This window comes from Physeter macrocephalus, chromosome 5 (assembly GCF_002837175.3).
Source record: "Physeter macrocephalus isolate SW-GA chromosome 5, ASM283717v5, whole genome shotgun sequence".
Lineage (NCBI taxonomy): Eukaryota > Metazoa > Chordata > Mammalia > Artiodactyla > Physeteridae > Physeter > Physeter macrocephalus.
The window spans coordinates 28,997,210-29,017,702 of record NC_041218.1 but is presented as its reverse complement, the minus strand read 5'-3'; the positions used below and the strand labels follow the sequence as shown (position 1 = coordinate 29,017,702).

The following is a 20,493-nucleotide window of genomic DNA, read 5'->3' as shown; positions in this document are numbered from 1 at the left end:
TTAAAGCCAAACACCATTTGATTAAGTCAGTTATATTTTTATATATATATGTGTTTTATATATGTATATATATATATTTTTTAATCATCTAGAGATTGTGGCTAACATTTTGCTCCGTTAAAAATCCAACTATTAGGGCTTCCCTGGTGGCACAGTGGTTGAGAATCCGCCTGCCGATGCAGGGGACACGGGTTCGTGCCCCGGTCCAGGAAGATCCCACATGCCGCAGAGCGGCTGAGCCCGTGAGCCATGGCCACTGAGCCTGTGCGTCTGGAGCCTGTGCTCCGCAACGGGAGAGGCCATAACAGTGAGAGGCCCGCATACCACAAAAAAAAAAAAAAAAAAAAAATCCAACTATTAGTTCAATTCTGCTTGGTCAGTGCCTCCTGACTTTTAATTCAAATTATATACTTCATTATAATTTGATTATATATGTATAATTATCAGTATTAATTAATATGTAATTAATATAAAATATTATTAATTGATATGATATATAATTTAATTAATTTGATTCTATATTTGATTATATATATTACATATGTGTGTTTGTGTATATATATATATAATATATATAACCTGTTTTAGGTTAGGTTTAATCTGAGTCATCACATTTTCATGTCCAATAGTTCTTTCTTATGTGTAAAAGATACTTTATATCCAACAGGTTGATAATATTACAAAGAATTTTTAACCACTTTTAAAAGTCAAACCTTATTATAGGATCTCCAAAGCAGTCTAAAATCTTTTATCAAACCAAAATATATATTATAGTAGCATCTATTTCTCTAAAAATCTATTGTTAAGGCTTGGACTTTTTTTTTACCATACAAATATTTCTGCAGTTTCAAAATTTTACTTGAAATTTCTAGTCAAAGTATGAGTTGGAATATAGCAGTTTCTTCTCAAAATAGACTAAAGACCCTAAATGTAACACCAGAAACCATGAAACTCCTAAAGGAAAACATAGGCAGAACACTCTTTAACACAAATTGCAGCGATGTTTTTTTGGATCTGTCTCCCAAAGCAAAGGAAATAAAAGCAAAAATAAACAAATGGGACCTAATTAAACTTAAAAGCTTTTGCACAGCAAAGGAAACTATCCACAAAGCAAAAAGACAATCTACTGAATGGGAGAAAATATTTGCAAATGATATGACTGATAAGGGGTTAATATTCACAATATAAAAATAGCTCATATAACTTAACATCAAAAAAACAAACAACCTGATTAAAGAATGGGCAGAAGACCTGAATAGACATTTTTCCAAAGAAGAAATGCAGATGGCCAACAGGCACATGAAAGGATGCTCAACATTGTTAATCATCAGGGAAATGCAAATCAAAAGCACAGTGAGATATCACCTCACACATGTCAGAGTGGCTGTCATCAATAAGAACACAAATAACAAATGTTGGTGAGGATGTGGAGAAAAGGGAACCTTCATACACTATTGGTGGGAATGTAAATTGGTGCAGCCACTGTGAAAAACAGCACGGAGGTTTCTCAAAAAACTAAAAATAGAACTACCACATGACCCAGCAATCCCACTCCTGGATATCTGAAAAAACAAAAACACTAATTCGAAAAGATATATGCACCCCAATGTTCATAGCAGCATTATTTACAATTGTCAAGATATGGAAGCAACCTAAGTGTCCATTAACAGATGAATGGATAAAGAAGATGTGGTACATATATACAATGGAATACTATTCAGCCATAAAAAAGAATGAAATTTGCAACAACATGGATGGACTTGTAGGGTACTACGCTAAGTGAAATAAGCAGACAGAGAAAGGCAAATACTGTATGATATCACTTATATGTGGAATCTAAAAAATAGGGCTTCCCTGGTGGCGCAGTGGTTGGGAGTCCGCCTGCCGATGCAGGGGACACGGGTTTGTGCCCCGGTCCGGGAGGATCCCACATGCCGCGGCGCGGCTGGGCCCGTGAGCCATGGCCGCTGGGCCTGCGCGTCCGGAGCCTGTTCTCCGCAACGGGAGAGGCCACAGCAGTGAGAGTCCCGCGTACCGCAAGAAAAAAAAAAAAAAAAAGCTAAAAAATATAACAAACTAGTAAATACAACGAAAAAGAAGCAGACTCACAGATATAGAGAACAAACTGGCGTTTACCAATGGGGAGAGGGAAGGGAGGAGGAGTAGAGCATTAAGAGGTACAAACTATTATGCATAAAATAAGCTACAAGGAATATAGCCAACACAGGGAATATAGCCAACATTTTAAAATAATTATAAATGGAGTATAACCTTTAAAAAAAGAATACAGTAGTTTCTTTAATCAGAATTATAGAAAGATTATTTCTGTACACAAAAATCTGGACCTCTTAGTATTTTCCTAAATGGACCTTTGGGTGTCAGCTGGGCTCACCGTAGCTCCCACTTCTTTGGCCTTATCTATCGTTTCCATTGCCAACATATGATCAAGACCAGGGTCCAATCCCAATTCGCCAATGACTGTGATGCCAGCATCTTCCATACTAAAAGAGGTGGAAAGAGAAGGAAGGAAAATTTGGATAGAAAATAAAAACAATTCCATGGAGCTACTTTGTTGAAAACCAACTGAAACTTACCTCTTTTCTAATTCTTTTAGCACCGGGGTGATGTAGCTTGCAGTGATCATGTTAACCTTGCTTGCAATGCATGCCTTGGCCACAAGAGGATGCAATACATAAGGCAACAAGCTTAAAAACAGAAGGAGAAACTAATCAGAAACTTTCTTTTCCAACCGTCCGCCAATGTACCTTGAACTGCACTGAAGTGAAGACATCACACCGATTATTCTCTCAGAGATGATCAGTGACTCCTTGAAGACTACAGAATAAATTCATCCTGTTATCATATTTAAAACTCTCCACAATATGACCTTCACTTAACCTTTCTATTTTTCCTCCTTGCATCTCCTTCATAAACCATATATGGGGACCAAAGAAGCTATTGTAATTCTCCACTCACAGTCTTTACTTTTCCATGTGTAAACCTTTACTCTCACTGTGTCTTCCACTTGAAATAGTCCCTCACCCACCCACCCCCATGCAGATCATACCTTCCTTAAAGAAATGTCTGAAAAGGTAACTCCTCCAAGAAGCTTTCCCAGATTCCCCTAAATCCAGATCTTCCTCTGTATGCACTCAGCTATCCCTTTGTAACATTTAATGGACTTTATTCTACTCATCCTTATATTTCTATGATTTTCTGTCTTGGGTCCCCTAGTAAAAGGTAAGGTTGTTATTCTTTTTACCTCCACATCTCCCAAATGGCTAACGTTAAACTAAGTCAAAGTGACCCATATGTTACATTAAAGAGTAGAGTCTAGGAAAGGCCAGGGGAAGAAATAAGTTTCAATGGTATTGTTAGGTGTAGAAGCTATCGAAACAGCTAAACGTCTATATGGTGAGCAAAAACTGAAACTGTACTCAAAACTCAACTTTGGATCTTCTAAGAATCTGGCTCTGGTGTTTTACTTTGGTGCTGGGACTACACAATCACAAAAAAATGAATTTCCATAAATTTACATATAAATGAGTATATTCATATTCTATCCAAGAAACAACATGCATCCTGTCAATCACATAGTATTATTTAAGTTCTTCTAGCTTATTGCCTATTTGGCAAAGCAATCTACACAGTACCAATGAAAATATAAATACAAACTTATAAACATTATTACAGTATATCACTGTGCTTGTTAAATTCCTCCTGTTTATTTCATATTTTCTCTATTTCACATAAAACAAAACAATAAAACCACCTCTCAGGCACTTATTCCTTCTCAGGTTAATAGAACAGAGTACTGTTACTTAGATTTATTATCATGCAGAATAAAATCGCGTACATATTTTGGCAGTAACAATATGAAAGCCCTTGATCTCTGTTTTTTGGCTTTTTAAATCAAAAATAATTATTACTAAATATGGTAGCCCTTTAGAAGCCAATGAACGAAATACTTGCAAAACTCTTAGTTGGAAAAGTATTAATAGAAAATGTTTAGTGGCATCATCTTAAAGGTTAGTGGGGATTTTTTTGTCACATTCTCCACATTGAAAACCTGCCTGATAAAAATTTTATCCAGATCTAATAATATTTTTAAATTTGGGCATTATCAGCACTAGCCTAATAATATGCTGAGAACTAGAATAATAGAACTTCGATTGATGGTGCCTATTTTAGACAAAGGGATTAGAGTTCATAATGCATTGTGTATGTAATATAGCAACTACTCAAGAGGACATAATTAATCCAAATAGTTGGAAATGCCACTTGTGAAAACATACACAAAGTACACATCTAATTTTCAAAGTAATTTATCAAACTCAATTCCTACTTTGCATTAAATCATTAAAAACCAGAACTGCAAAATAAAACCATGAGAATTTGACATATTATAAAATTTTTGTGAAACATATTCTTCACTCATTTTACTTTGATAGGCCCTAACTTTGTGATTACATCAAAACATTCTTTCTCCAACTTAAAAAATGAAAAGCTATGTAAGAAACACTACAGGAATGTTTAACAGCATTTCCACTATTCACCACAGAAATTCAACCAACTGAGAAAAATGAAATATAAAACAGATATTTTGCTCATACTAAATCTTACTGCAGGTCACCAAGTTGCGGAATTCTAAATTTTACACCTGTTAATAGATTATTATCATGTCCATTATCTTGTCATATTTTGCTTCTGATTTTGTTCAAAATGTGTTGTGTTATGTTCTTTTCTTTTTTTAATCAAAAAACAATGTTATGTTTAGGTACCTATGCATGGCAAAACAAATTCTCTTTGTTTTATTAAGTAGGCTAGAATACTAAATTTTGAATAAGGACTTACTTTCATAATTAAAACCTGACAGACAAGGTCTATTGGTTATTGATAAACTTTTGCTGAAAAATAATTAATGCACATTAAATTTTTATAAACTGAATAATGTTTTTAAGTGTCCTAAGTGAGCCTATATTAAGAGATAATGCAAAAGTTCCCACTTAGAATAACCTTTCTTTGTGTCTGTTTTCCAACCCCCCCCCGCCTTTTTTTAAGGAGGAAATCACAGAACTTCCTCCAAAGATACCATCTGAATCTGATCTAACGATGAAAGTGATCTAATTATGAAAAAGCAGGTTAACTTTCTTCCTTCCATCTTGGAAAAATGATATTCTAAGGATAAATGGCTTATTCTTATCACTTTGGTATTTTCAAAATGAAGTATCTAGCCTTCATTTTGTAGCCCTGTATCTAGAGTTACATCTGCATTTGTATTAGATAGTAATGAATGATATATTTCAAGATATGTTCCTCTGCTAAGGCTAAAAATGGCCATAGGGCTAGAGAATCTACTCACTTTCATTTAAGCTTTATAAGTCCAAAGGAAAAAACAGCCACCAAAATATAAGTCATTAGTGCCTCATGACCCAGCAAGTCCACTTCTAGGTGAATACCCAACAGAAATGTGTGTATATGGTAACCAAAAGACAAATACTAAATTGTTCATGGCAGCACTATTCATAATAGCCAAATGCTGGAAACAACCTAAACATTCATCAGCAGTCAAATGGATAATAATAGCATATTCACATAATGGAATATTACACAGTAAAGAGAATAAACTCCAATTACAGACAACACACACAAATGACTCTCACAATCACAATGCTGAAGAAAGAAGGCAGCCACAAATGAGGACATACTGAAAGATTCCGCCTGTACAAATTGAAAACTAGCAGAAACTAATCTTTATGTTAGAAGCCAGGACAGTGCTTACCCTTGAAGGATGGGGCTGGTAATAAACAGGGGCATAAGCAGCACTTCTTGGATGCTATTATATTCTGTTTCTGATGTGGATGATGGTTACACCATGTGTTCACTTTGTGAAAATTCTTTGAACTACAAACTTATGATTTGTGCACTTTCCTGGATGCACGTGTGAGTTTAAAAGTTTACTGAGAGAAGAGAAGAGGAGAGAAGGGGGAAGGGAGGACAGGGGAGAGGAGGGGAGAAGAGAAGAGTGGAGAGGAGAGAAAATAAGGAAAGAGAAGCAACAGCAACAGCAACAAAACGTACGGCAATCATTTCTTACTATTTACTAACCTGATGACAAGATCCTGCGTTGCCACCAAGGAGCTCAACTTCACTTCTTGTTTACCAACGTACAGGCTAACAGGATTAATATTATATTTCTTGCCTAACTGTTCGATTTGATTCTTCATGTCAGAACCTATTCAAGAATTTCAAAGTCCGATCTTTAGATTTCCTTCCACTAGTCAGAGAGTAAAACACATTTTAACATCTCCAAAAATAATTTTTCAAAGTTTAGAAACAAGATAGTCATCTAAAATTCACAGAGTAGCCATGTTTTGAAATCAATTTTACTTCCTCTTCTTTAAAAATTGGGGCTTATTTACCTACTGTTATTTCTATATTGTCATCCCTCGACAGGTATTCCAACACCGGCTCAGATACGTAACCAGATCCAAGAACCAAGACCTTTTTCTTGGTGCCCACTGAAAGTGACTGAACACGTTCCCTATAAATAAAAGGGTGGGGGGGAGGGAATTTGAACAAAAAAACGTTTCAAATAACCAAATGTTGCAGTCCCCAAACCAAACTAAAACTTAGACTGTGAAGCAATATTTTTTTCCCACACTTCTTATAGTAAGAACCTCAACAGGAGTTCCCAATACCAACATTTTTCATTATTTTAGATCTTGTATGATGAACAACAGACCCTGAGATCTTTGAGGTGTATGAGCTCCCTATACCACTACTGAGGTGCAGATGCTGGACCAGTGCCTGGCTACTCACAACTGAGTAACCTGGTGTCACACTTTATCCTTCCGGGGGACATGATTCAAAATCATGCTGGGGGCCTTACATCAGAACCTTATTTACTCCTCACAACAATCCAAGAAGACAACAATCTGCGGAGGAGATTATTATCATATTAGACACTGTCTTGTGATTTATCTTCAGGGTCACTTGAAAACAGTTAAAACCATAATTCTGAAATCACAAATGCCATGGGTTAAGTGTAGAAACCTACATAAGATGAGTCACTAGGCAGAACTTTAATTCTTGAATTTTTCTGTTGTTGGAATTTGTGCCTTCCTGACAGCTAACTCTTTGTCTTTCCTGCAAACTCTGACCTCCAAGACAGTGACTGAGTCTTAGCTGTCTTTATAAACCCACTATTGCTCACTGCGTTTTGCCTTAAAGATGGAAGATACTCATTAAAAGTCTTCTGAATCAGTCCCAGATAACATTATAAAACCAGGGAAATGGCTTGGTGACAGGGACTTAAGCAGAGGCTCTGTTGCTGGAATCTTTTAGGCCAGGATGTCTCTCAAACTTTAACCTTTATTTAACTTCACTTCGTTTCATTAATTATAAGTGAATAAAAATAAATTTAAATGTAAAATGTTCCTGCCCCCTCTTCACCCCCAGAACTCATATTACTGATGAGGGGAGGACCCCTTTAACTTCCACCCCCATCCCATTTCACCTCCCAGAAAGAAACACTATTACAGATCCTCTCTAACAGCACTTTCTGTAGTTTGTGTAATTGAAACACATTATTTTGATGCCCAAAGAATAAAATGTTCAAAATACATTTTTAAGAATTCGCTCCTAGATTTTAATACTGTCCACCCCATCAGCAACCCCAAAGCGCTCCAGGTTAATAATCACTGTGCTAAGGAACGAAGAGAACAAAAGAACAAGGCAGGGATTCAAGATAACTCCAGTTTCCTTCCAAAATGCAATCTTCATTTTCAGTCTCTTGGCACAAGGTTCTACCTGGGAAGGAGGGCAGGAAGTCCTAGCAGTTGGAGCCAGCAGACCTGCCGCTACGTGAAATATGGTGTGTAAAGAGCGACTGGCCATGTTAGACACGTCATGGGGATTAGTAATGTAAGAAAGAGACCATCTGATGATGAAAATTCAAAGATACACAGAACTATGAAAAACAAATATATGCAGTTTCCCCTACAAGACACTCTCCTACGGAGTTATAGAACTAGTTGCTTTTTTAAAAAACAAATTATACACTCTTGTATCATGACAGAATATTTCACTGACACAAAAAAATTACTGTAAGCTAACAAACACATTTGAAAAAGGCGTTAACAGTAGTACTTGATCTGGTCATATCTCTTATTTACTTCTTATAGGTGGAAAAACTCAGAAAGAAGATCAGGCAGTTTGTTTGTTTGTTTTTAATTTTCCCACTCTGGCTTCTCCTGAGAATTCAGTGCATCGGTTATTTTTTTTTAATGTGAATAGACCAGTGGAGCAGATATAAACACGGATCAAGTGCAATCAGTTGGAGACCAGAACATTACAAAGAAATGTCAATGTTTCCAAACTTTGAGTAGTAAAACCAATTATAGAAACCAGGGCCTTAGCTAAGTACCTTCCTAAGAGAACTGTTCTCTCCAGTAGGTTTGCCACATTACTTCCTGACACTTTCCTCCTAGTAAGAATCCCCAGGGAAAACTGACCTCTCACGATTTTCTTTCTTCACTACTTTTCTTAATTTCTAACCAAAAGCCCACTTTGCCGAGTATCGTCCTAAACAAAAGAGAGTCCAAATCCTCAACTAAAAATCAGCCTGAAAGCACCACAGAAAGGGTTAGCAAGCTCATTTTCCTTTGAGAGAATAGCTGAGACATTATAATATGCAAAATGCTGGAGAAAGAACAAGGACAGAGCTTTTGGAGTTTTGCTTACTTACACCCAAGTCTACATGGATAACAGAAAGCCAGAATGATGCTATAATACTGTTCAAGGGAAAATAATTCACACCGGTTCCAGGCAGTCACTTCGTTTGAATTTCCTATTATTTACAGACATTTTTAAAAATTACATATTGCATAATCCTAGCATCACGAACTCACATGGAAGCATTAGAAAAAGTACTCATGAGAGCCAAGATAAGAATAAATGTATTAAACAAGAGGATGTGAATGATGCTTACCTGCTCTCCCGGAGTTTCTGGATATATTTATACTTATTAGACAATGTGCCGTTGGATGTAATCACTGCCTGAATATATACGATACAAGACATTTCTTTAGTCACCACATTTAGTCCCACAAACATGGGCTCATGACTAATAGAGAAAAGAGAGAGTAACAGAGAAAGACAGGGAGAGAAAAAGGAAAGGGGAGAATGGGGAGCAAGGATAGTGGTGGAAAAAGACATTCATGAAAAGAAATTCTTTTCATAACTTACATCTCGCACCACAGGAGAAAAATTCTGACTTTCAAGAGGCTGTGTCGCGTCTGATAATATCTGAAAAGGAAAAGAGATTGGAAAGAGAGAAGTGACATTGCAAAGAAGGCTTCTTGCTGTTTTATCCATATTAAAATATTAGTCAAAGGAAAAAAAATAGTTTAGAAAACAGTTTTTTGAAAATCACTGAATTGTATAAATAATCGGTAAAAGAAGTTTTCTATAAGCAATGAATTCTGCCCCCCTAAAACATGTTATTTCAGTACAATTTCCAACTCTAAAACCCAAATTAAATCATGTTTGCTTACTGGAAGCACAAAAGACTTATGCTTCCCCACCAGTTAAATGTGTCACGTTGAGCATGCTGGTAAATATCATCACACGCTTTATAACCATAGTCCTCACTCTGAGGAATTCTACCCCTTCCCAAAGGTTCAGGCTGTTTTATTAGAAGTAGAGAATGGGTCTTCCAGACAAAAGAGCCACCAACCCTACAATAGAGAGTCTCCCTCAGGTCAATATTAGTTCTATGTATAGGCACATCAGCATTTCAAAAGTGTCAAGGAAAATGACTTGACCTAGTAGACTCAAAAAGTCATTTACACTCTTCCCATTATCTTGCAAGAATGAGTCAGATGGCCAACAACAAAAGCCACATCTCTCCAATTAACATCCCAGCATCCCAGTCCTCCTCTTTTTTTCCAAGGTATAGAATCCTTGAATAGACTGCCAAAGGGTAAAGGTCATATAAGTCAGTATGATTGCTTCTGATGGCCAATGAGACAATCATTCCTTCTTTATCCATAGGTTAAGGTCCAGAGCACTCATCCAACTAAGAAAGTGTAAAATGTACCTACCAGATGCTGGCAGGACAGTATTTGTTTACTGTATTCAAATAAATATAAAACTACTTCCATGTATCTAAAATATAAGACACCTAGGCTCTCTATTGCTGGGATAATGGCAAAGCCAGGGCATTCTTTGGGAAACTGATGAAATGGACACACCTGGGGTCTCCCCACTGCTTGTTTCTCCCAGGCACCTTTGGAGTATTTCCTTCTCAAGCTGACTTCTCCACCTACCAACCCTGTCTACAAGCCAGGAGCCATTAGTAAGTAGACAATGAAATGAGTTCACATCCCACTCGGTATACGGTTAAACCGCTGAACTCTTGTGTATCTTTTCACTCTCTCTCTGCTCTTTATCTCTAATTCCACAGCTTTATTTAGGCCTCACTGGGACCATGGGAACTACTTCCCACCTCTCTTTCTTCCATTTATCTCCAATCTACAACACAAATCTGATTATTTCTCCTGTGCCTATTTAAAATAATTCAGTAGCTTTCCGTTGCCTTCAAGTTAGTCTCAGGCTCCTCTACAGTCTGGCTCTGCCTCTCCTGCCCTCACCCTCCCATTGGCCTCACACCCAACACTTCAGTCCTGCTAACAGCATGGAGCTGCGTATCTGCATCACGCCCTCACCTGCCTCTGTGCCACACCATGTAGATGCCTCACATGCTATTCCTCTACCTGGAATTCCTCCTCTTTGGTCTCCAAGATGCAGCTGAAGAATTGCCTCCTCTGAAAAGCCTTTACCAAAATCTGCCCCCTAGCAGACCTGGAAAGTAGGAACTGCACTTGGCATCTTGCTGTATGCCTACTACATTATAAAATGGTAAATATACAATAAATACCTTAGTGGATACATGCAATAATTACTTAAAGTTCAATGGATTTTTTTCCCCAAGGAAATTAATAATTGTCTTGAACTGCATTCCTCAGAGATGCCAATCCTCATTTCATTTTTTTTTTTTTTTTTGGCCATGCTACACTGTATGCGGGATCTTAGTTCCCCAACCAGGGATAGAACCTGTGCCCCCTGCAGTGGAAGCGCAGAACTTAACCACTGGACCAACGGGAAGTCCCTAATAATTGTCTTGAGTCCACTTAAAGAAAGGCAAACATAAAAGATAACAAAAGGCTGTTTGATTACTGCATTTAACTGTCTCCCTTGATAGAATTCGGCCAGTACAAATCTGCAAGCACAAGCCTCCTGGAACATGTGGTATGTCTTGTCACTTTCACATATAACACCTTTGAGGCTCATCACTTTTTTTTTAAAATAAATTTATTTTATTTACTTATTTATTTTTGGCTGTGTTGGGTCTTCGTTGCTGCCCTCGGGCTTTCTCTAGTTGCAGCGAGTGGGGGCTACTCTTCATTGCAGTGTGTGGGTTTCTCATTGCGGTGGCTTCTCTTGTTGCGGAGCACGGGCTCTAGGTGTGCAGGCTTCAGTAGTTGTGGCACGCAGGCTCAGTAGTTGTGGCTCACAGGCTCTAGAGCACAGGCTCAGTAGTTGTGGCCCACAGGATTAGTTGCTCCGCAGCATGTGGGATCTTCCCGGACAGGGGCTGGAACTTGTGTCCCCTGCACTGGCAGGCGGATTCCTAACCACTGCGCCACCAGGGAAGTCCCTCATCAGTCTTTTCTAAATTAATTTCAAGCTATTTATCCTGGTGTTAAGACCCTTTTAACATGGAACCAACATATTTACCTTAACTCCACCAGACCAGACAACACAGAGAAAGCTTATGTTAAATTACTCCCACCTTTGCTGCGTCTCCATCACACAGGATGCCTCCCACACCTACGTAAATGAACAGATCCTATACATCTACCAAGAGCCAGCTCAAATGTCACCTTCCCTGACTTTCCCAACAGGGCAGATCCTCTCCCTCCACAACATCATTAGCATCTTTCTGATGGCTGTCACATTCCATCTTATGGCAGAGTTGCACAGTCAACTTATCCCCTTCCTGGACCTCATGCTCCTATAGGTCAGAAACTGTGTTTTAATTTTCTTCATTTATATGTGTGCCTTGTTCCAACAGACAAGAAATATCTATTGAATTCAACTGAAACAAAACTTCCATATTGGTTCAAAATGATATCCTGTGCCCTGCAGTGCTACAGGGTCCATAGGGACCTCAAGTCAAAAAGGAAAATCTGTGGGAAATAGGACAGTGCATATACCGGCATATCTTGTTCTATTGTGTTCAGTTTACTGTGGTTTACAGGCACTGATTTTTTTTTTTTTTTTTTTTTTTTTTTACAAATTGAAGGTTTGTGGCAACCCTGTGTCGGGCAAGCCTATCAGTACCATTATTCCAAAAGCATTTGCTCACTTCATGTCTCTGTGTCACATTTTGGTAACTCTCCCAATATTTCAAAATTTTTCATTATTATTATTATTTGTTAAGCTGATCTGTGATCAGTGATCTTTAATGTTACTATTGCAAAATGATAATGACTTACTGAAGGCTCAGATGATGGTTAACATATTTTAGCAATAAAGTATTTTTTTAATTGAAGTGGAATTGATATATAATATTGTATCTCTTAATTAAGGTGTGTACATTTTCTTTAGACTTAATGCTATTGCACACTTAATAGACTACAGTATCGTTTAAACATAACTTGTATATGCACTGGGAAAGCAAAAACTTTGTGTGACTCACTTTATTGTGATATTCACTTTATTGTGATATTCACTTTATTGCAGTGGTCTGAAACTAAACCCACAATATCTCCGAGGTACTTTAAGTATAGCTCCCATACCATTATCAGAAAAGAATACAGAAAATATACTTAATTTTTTAGTGGTAAGCAGATACACATATTATTAAAACTACATAGAGACAGTCATCAGTTTTCAAAAATGTCCAGTGCTCAAAGATAGGCTGAGATAGATGTCTCCAAGACAATCCCACCACACTATTTGGAAGACCTTAGTGATATATAAAAGGAAGAAGCTGTGACAAGTTAGGGAAGTTGGCCTTGTCAACAGACCTCTAAGCACTCCTCTTAGATGTAGTCACCCATGTGGAAGCAATGGCTGGGGTGCTGAGCAGAGAGAAACTGAGAAGAGCTTTTGGCTGACCTTAAACAATAGGGTGACAAAAACTGGAGTTTAAGTTCTGTTGAAGGGGATCCTAATAAAGGCCAGATTTTCATCTGGGATCCTGAAAGACTATATTCTAAATAAATGGTAAATTGAAAAACATCGGTTTTCCAAAGGACCAAAGCCCACCTTTTTATTTATTTATTTATTTTTTTGTGGTATGCGGGCCTCCCTCTGCTGTGGCCTCTCCCGTTGCGGTGCACCGGCTCCGGCCGCGCCGGCTCCGCGGCCTTGGCTCACGGGCCCAGCCGCTCCGCGGCATGTGGGATCCTCCCCGACCGGGGCGCGAACCCGGTTCCCCTGCATCGGCAGGCGGACGCGGAACCACTGCGCCACCAGGGAAGCCCCTAAAGCCCCGCTTTGAATCATGAATTGAGGTGATTTTTTTCCCTAGCCTATCCCCCTGCCAGAAACAAAGGAAATCTTCTCTGAAAAAAATACACAACAGGGCTTCCCTGGTGGCGCAGTGGTTCCGCGTCCGCCTGCCGATGCAGGGGAACCGGGTTCGCGCCCCGGTCGGGGAGGATCCCACATGCCGCGGAGCGGCTGGGCCCGTGAGCCAAGGCCGCTGAGCCTGCGCGTCCGGAGCCTGTGCTCCGCAACGGGAGAGGCCACAGCAGAGGGAGGCCCGCATACCACAAAAAAAAAAAAAAAAAATACACAACATCCAGAGCCTCATATCATCTCTAAAATTTTATATACACAATATTCAACATTCAATCAAAACTAAACAGGCATATTAAGTGATAAGAATTGACTGAAAACCAAGAAAAAGTAAAACAAAGAACATAAACAGACCCAAAAGTTCATCGTAATTATCAGAAGTGAGTTTAAACTCTGATTAATATGTTCAAAAAATAAAATTTTCCCCAAAAAGGCAAAACTAATCCATAGTTTTTAGTCAAGATAGTAGATACCTTTCAGAAGGAGAGTGGGAACGGTGCTGGGAGAGGCACAAGGGGATTTCTGGGATGTTAACATTGTTCTCTTTTTTACCTATGTGGTGTTCACATGGGTGTCTTTGTGATAATTTATCATGCTATATACTTACATATCACTTATCTGTGATACTTTAATATTTTATACTATTATATAATGTAAAAAAAATTATATTTTCTTCTTTAAGAAAAATTTTATTTAAATTTTACTTATCCCTCATCAGTTACATGGGCTAACCCTCAAACACACTCTACTAAGGATTTCATTGAATTGGCTTGCTTTTCTCCTAACATCTGTATGAGATCAACTACTGAATGAATGGCAATTTTGATTAAGGACAAATTGGAGTGAAAAACTGTGTTCTAAGGTCCAAAAGAAATAAACTTGTAGGGCTTCTCTGGTGGCACAGTGGTTAAGAATCCGCCTGCCAATGCAGGGGACACAGGTTCAAGCCCTGGTCCGGGAAAATCCCACATGCCGTGGAGTAACTAAGCCCATGGGCCACAACTACTGAACCTGTGCTCTAGAGCCCGTGAGCCACAACTACTGAGCCCGCGTGCCACAACTACTGAAGCCCACACATCTAGACCCCGTGCTCCGCAACAAGAGAAGCCACCGCAACGAGAAGCCCGCGTGCCGCAACGAAGAGTAGCCCCCGCTCACCACAACTAGAGAAAGCCCGCGCACAACAACAAAAGACCCAACTCAGCCATAAATAAATAAATAAGTAGATGGATAAATTAATTAGTTAAAAAAAAAGAAAGAAACTTGTAATTGAAATTTTGAAACATAATAATTTGTGACTTGAAAATGGCTAGTAACAGCTTCTTAGAATGGTAAATGATTTTAGAGCAGCCAAACAAAAAGACATTTCAAGAAATAACAGTCAAATCCATTCACAAAGGCAAATTAGCATGCAACATTTTCCATATTTTGGCCTAATAAGGTAAGAGTTGCACTGAAATGCATACTTGTAAGATTCAAAAGATGAATTAAAGCCAAAGGCTCACCGATAGCTCTTCTAGTTACTCCAAAGCTCTGCTGGAGTCAAGCTGATTTAATTAATGTATTATGACTGGGGAGTTCTCTTTTAGGTAGGGACTAAGTTCTAACAGACCATCCCTCCTACACATAACAGCTATAAACTCTGGACAGAATACAAACAAAACTAACTACATGAGGGCTTCAGAGAAGGAAGAATAGCAGGCGGTTTGGAGAGAGTGTCAAAACTCGGAAGAAATAGCAGTGCCATAGTTTGAGCTTGCTGTTCTCTTGGCATTGCCCTGAGGAGGGGCCACGTGGTGTGAGGAGATAAAAACCTGCAGCAAGCTCACTGACTTTCTGATCTGAGGAAACAGGGCTAAAAACAAACAGCACCACAGCCTCTGGAGTGTGACTGGAAAATGCGAAAAAGGACGGAGTCAGATAAAGTGAAGCCCAACTTCCATGTAAACTCTGGTCCAAGTCTGGAAGGACTGAGCATGTGCAGGTCAGATTACAAGCAATCCAGATAAAGATAAAAGAGCTGAACTTTTACTTGAGCTACCTGTCTCAGGTGAGACAGAGTTTTCACTTTAAGTCTAGCCAAGTTAATTGCTTGCTAAAAAAAGCCAAATAAACCAAACAAAATCAACACTTTTCAGAGAAATGTAACAATCCAGAATTTCCACAGCATGACTCTTCACCTCATCCAGGATGTTCTCCAAAATTATTCAGCTTAAGAAAACGAGAAAACTATGACATGATCCATTCTCAAGGGAAAAGACAATCAATGTATTTCAAGTCCAAGTTTACCCAGAATTTTGGAAATATGAGGTAGACTGTAAAGTGGCTTTTACAACTGTGCTCCATGGGATAAAGGAAACTACACTCATAATAAATAAACAGATAGAAATTCTCAGGAGAGAAAGAGGGGGAAAAAGTACTAAATGGAAAGTTTAGAACTGAAAAGAGAATATCCGAAATAAAAATTCAAGTAAAGGGCTAAAGGAAGTTATTGATTCTTCAGGGAAATGATACCAGAGGGAAATGAATGAACATCACTGAAAATACTAAACATCTAGGTAAATTTCTTATTACTTTTTAAATATGCACATGCTTTTCACCACTTAAACATTTACAATTATAGAATGTTAGAACTAGAGGGACCATTAAGATTATATATTAAAACTACCTTACTTTACAGGTGAAACATCTGAGGCTCAGAAAGGAAGTGAGTGTCCAGCTCAAGGCCACAAAGAAAGGGATGTCTCCAGTAAAACCTGGCATTTATACTCTCTTTCTCAGGCTACTTTAATCCCTCAGCACCAATTCCAGACACACTGCAGATCCAGTACTGCATCAGCAAGCTTTCTCAGCCTTTACTTCTTTGTGTCTCAGTTTTCTAATCAGTACAATGGGTTGATAATGGTACCTACCTGAAAGGGTGATCACGAGTATTTAAAAATTAAAATATATAAAGTAATTTGAACATTGTCTGGAACATAGTAAGTGCTATATAATATTGTTTCCAACCATGATAATGCCTGCCACCAGCATTTTCTAAAGCCTGTTACATCTCCCTGCTGACATATTCCAGGAGGAAAAACAAAGGGTCACAATAGAATAATTTGTGAAAGAAAAGAAGAAAATGGGCTGGAAGTTGCACTTATTGATACCACACTACCTATTGCCCCATTTTAGTGTGAGAGTTCCTGAGTGAAACCATGGATGAAAAGGACAAGAGCCACTCTTCATAACTTTGGAACCATTGCCTGAGGCAGACAGCCATTAGCAAAAGAAAGAAAGCAGGATGGGTATGAATGCTTAGGATAAATACTGAAATAAGAAAGCTTTTCTCTGACAAAGAAAATGGAATTTAGATAACACAGTATTTCAGCAGTCAATCGCTGATCACAATAAATAATACATGGCCAGGGGACCTTTAAGACAGCAGACGAGCAAGACGTGGAGATCACCTTCCTCCCCACAAATACATCAAAAATACATCAACATGTGGAACAACTCCTACAGAACACCTACTGAACGCTGGCAGAAGACCTCAGACTTCCCAAAAGGCAAGAAAATCACCACATAACTGGGTAGAGCAAAAGAAAAAAGGAAAAACAGAGACAAAAGAATAGGGATGGGACCTGCACCTCTGGGAGGGAGCTGTGAAGGAGGAAAGGTTTCCACACACTAGGAAGGCCCTTCACTGGTGGAGATGGGGGGTGGGCAGGGGGGAAGCTTCAGAGCCATGGAGGAGAGCACAGCAACAGGGGCGCAGAGGGAAAGCGGAGAGATTCCTATACAGAGGATCGGTGATGACTAGCACTCACCAGCCCAAGAGGCTTGTCTACTCACCCGCCGGGGCAGGCGGGGGCTGGGAACTGAGGCTCAGGCTTCGGAGGTCGGATCCCAGGGAGAGGACTTGGGTTGGCTGCGTGAACACAGCCTGAAGGGGGCTAGTGTGCCACAGCTAATCGGGAGGGAGTCCGGGAAAAAGTCTGGAACTGCCTAAGAGGCAAAAGACCATTGTTTCGGGATGTGCAAGGAGAGGGGATTCAGAGCACAGCCTAAACGAGCTCCAGAGATGGACACAAGCCGCGGCTATCAACGCAGACACCAGAGACGGGCATGAAATGCTAAGGCTGCTGCTGCCGCCACCAAGAGGCCTGTGTGCGAGCACAGGTGACTCTCCACACCTCCCCTCCCGGGAGCCTGTGCAGCCCAGCCCGCCGCTGCCAGGGTCCCATGATCCAGGGACAACTTCCTGGGAGAACACACGGCGCGCCTCAGGCTGTTGCAACGTCACGCCGGCCTCTGCCACCGCAGGCTCGCCCCGCATCCGTACCCCTCCCTTCCCCCAGCTGAGTGAGCCAGAGGCCCCTAATCAGCTTCTCCTTTAACCCCATCCTGTCTGGGTGGGAACAGACTCCTGAGGGCGACCTACACGCAGAGGCGGGGCCAAACCCAAAGCTGAACCCCAGGAGCTGTGCGAACAAAGAAGAGAAAGGGAAAAGTTTCTCTGTGCAGCCTCAGGAGCAGTGGATTGAATCTCCACAGTCAACTTGATGGACCCTGTATCTGTGGAATGCCTGAATAGACAACGAATCATCTCAAAATTGAGGCGGTGGACTTTGGGAGCAACTCTAGACTTGGGGTTTGCTTTCTGTGTCTAATTTGTTTCTGGTTTTATGTTTATCTTAGTTTAGTATTTAGAGCTTATTATCACTGTTAGATTTGTTTATGATTTGGTTACTCTCTTCCTTTATACATACATATATTTATATATTTTTTCTTTTTCTCCTTTTATGTGTGTGTGTATGATGCTTTGTGTGATTCTGTCTGTATGGCTTTGCATTTACCATTTAACCTAGGGTTCTAGATGTCCATTTTTTGTGTTTTTTGGGGATTTTTTTCTTTTGTATAGTATTTACCATTTGTTATCATTGGTGGATTTGTTTATTGGTTTGGATGCTCTCTGCTTTCTTTCTTTCTTTTTAATTATTTTTTAAATTTTTAATAATATATATTTTTAATAACTATTTTATTTATTTTTTTTTCTTTTTCTTTTCCTCCCTTTTCTTCTGAGCCGTGTGGCTGACATGGTCTTGGTGCTCCGGCTGGGTGTCAGGCCTGAGTCTCTTAGGTGGGATAGCCGAGTTCATGACATTGGTCCACCAGAGACCTCAGAGCCCCAAGTAACACCAAAATGATGAAAGCTCTCCCAGAGATCTCCATCTCAATGCAAAAACCCAGCTCCACTCAACGACCAGCAAGCTACAGTGCTGGACACCTTATGCCAAACAACTAGCAAGACAGGAACACAACCCCATCCATTAGCAAAGAGGCTGCCTAAAATCATAATAAGGCCACAGACACCCCAAAACACACAACAGACGCAGTCCTGCCCATGAGAAAGACAAGATCCAGCCTCATCCATCAGAACACAAGCAAAAGTCCCCTCCACAAGGAAGCTGACACAAACCACTGAACCAACCTTACCAATTGGGGGCAGACACCAAAAACAACGGGAACTATGAACCTGCAGCCTGCAAAAAGGAGACCCCAAACACAGTAAGTTAAGAAAAATGAGAAGACAGAGAAATACATAGCCTATGAGAGAGCAAGGTAAAAACCTACCAGACCAAACAAATAAAGAGGAAATAGGCAATCTACCTGAAAAAGAATTCAGAGTAATGATAGAAAAGATGATCCATAATCTTGGGAAAAAAGTGGAGAAAATACAAGAAACGTTTAACAAGGACCTAGAAGGATTAAAGAGCAAACAAACGATGATGAACAACACAATAAATGAAATTAAAAATTCTCTAGAAGGAATCAATAGAAGAATAACTGAGGCAGAAGAAAGAATAAGTGACCTGGAAGATAACAGAGTGGAAACAACTGCCACAGAGCAAAAAAAAGAAAAAAGAATGAAAAGAAATTAGGACAGTCTCAGAGACCTCTGGGACAACATTAAAAGCACCAACATTTGAATTATAGGGGTCCCAGAAGAAAAAGAGAAAAAGAAAGGGTCTGAGAAAATATTTGAAGAGATTATAGTTGAAAACTTCCCTAATATGGGAAAAGAAATAGTCAAGTCCAGGAAGCGCAGAGAGTCCTATACAGGATAAATCCAAGGAGAAACACACAAAAACACATATTAATCAAACTATCAAAAATTAAATACAAAGAAAAAATATTAAAAGCAGCAAGGGAAAAACAACAAATAACATACAAGGGAATCCCCATAAGTTTAACAGCTGATTTCTCAGCAGAAAATCTGCAAGCCCGAAGGGTGTGGCAGGACATATTTAAAGTGACAAAAGGGAAAAACCTACAACCAGATTACTCGACTCAGCAAGGATCTCATTCTGATTCGATGGAGAAATTAAAAGCTTTACAGACAAGTAAAAGCTAAGAGAATTCAGCACCACAAAACCAGCTTTACAGCAAATGCTAAAGGAATTTCTCTAGGAAGGAAACACAAGAGAAGGAAAAGACCTAAAAAAAAAAAAAACCCAAAACAATTAAGAAAATGGTAATAGGAACATACATATCGATAATCACTTTAAATGTAAATGGATTAAATGCTTCCACCAAAAGACACAGGCTTGCTGAATGGATATAAAAACAAGACCCATATATATGCTGTCTACAAGAGACCCACTTCAGACCTAGGGACACATAGAGACTGAAAGTGAGGGGATGGAAAAAGATATTCCATGCAAATGGAAATCAAAAGAAAGCTGGAGTAGCAATTCTCATATAAGACAAAATAGACTTTAAAATAAAGACTATTACAAGAGACAAAGAAGGACACTACAGAATGATCAAGGGATGAATCCAAGAAGAAGATAT

At 39.2% G+C, this 20,493-nt stretch overlaps 1 protein-coding gene across 2 annotated transcripts in view; it reads right to left on the bottom strand.

The window, feature by feature from the left end:
- Nucleotides 1-20,493, bottom strand: part of AASS (aminoadipate-semialdehyde synthase) — a 69,280-nt gene that overhangs the window by 18,963 nt on the left and 29,824 nt on the right. For both annotated transcript variants that reach the window (XM_024128285.3, XM_024128293.3), the window contains exons 12-17: nt 9,250-9,309; nt 8,993-9,060; nt 6,423-6,544; nt 6,109-6,235; nt 2,595-2,705; nt 2,393-2,501 (exon numbers count right to left, since the gene is read on the bottom strand). In XM_024128285.3, the coding sequence (XP_023984053.1) occupies nt 2,393-2,501; nt 2,595-2,705; nt 6,109-6,235; nt 6,423-6,544; nt 8,993-9,060; nt 9,250-9,309 (597 nt within the window). The remainder of the gene's footprint in view (nt 1-2,392; nt 2,502-2,594; nt 2,706-6,108; nt 6,236-6,422; nt 6,545-8,992; nt 9,061-9,249; nt 9,310-20,493) is intronic.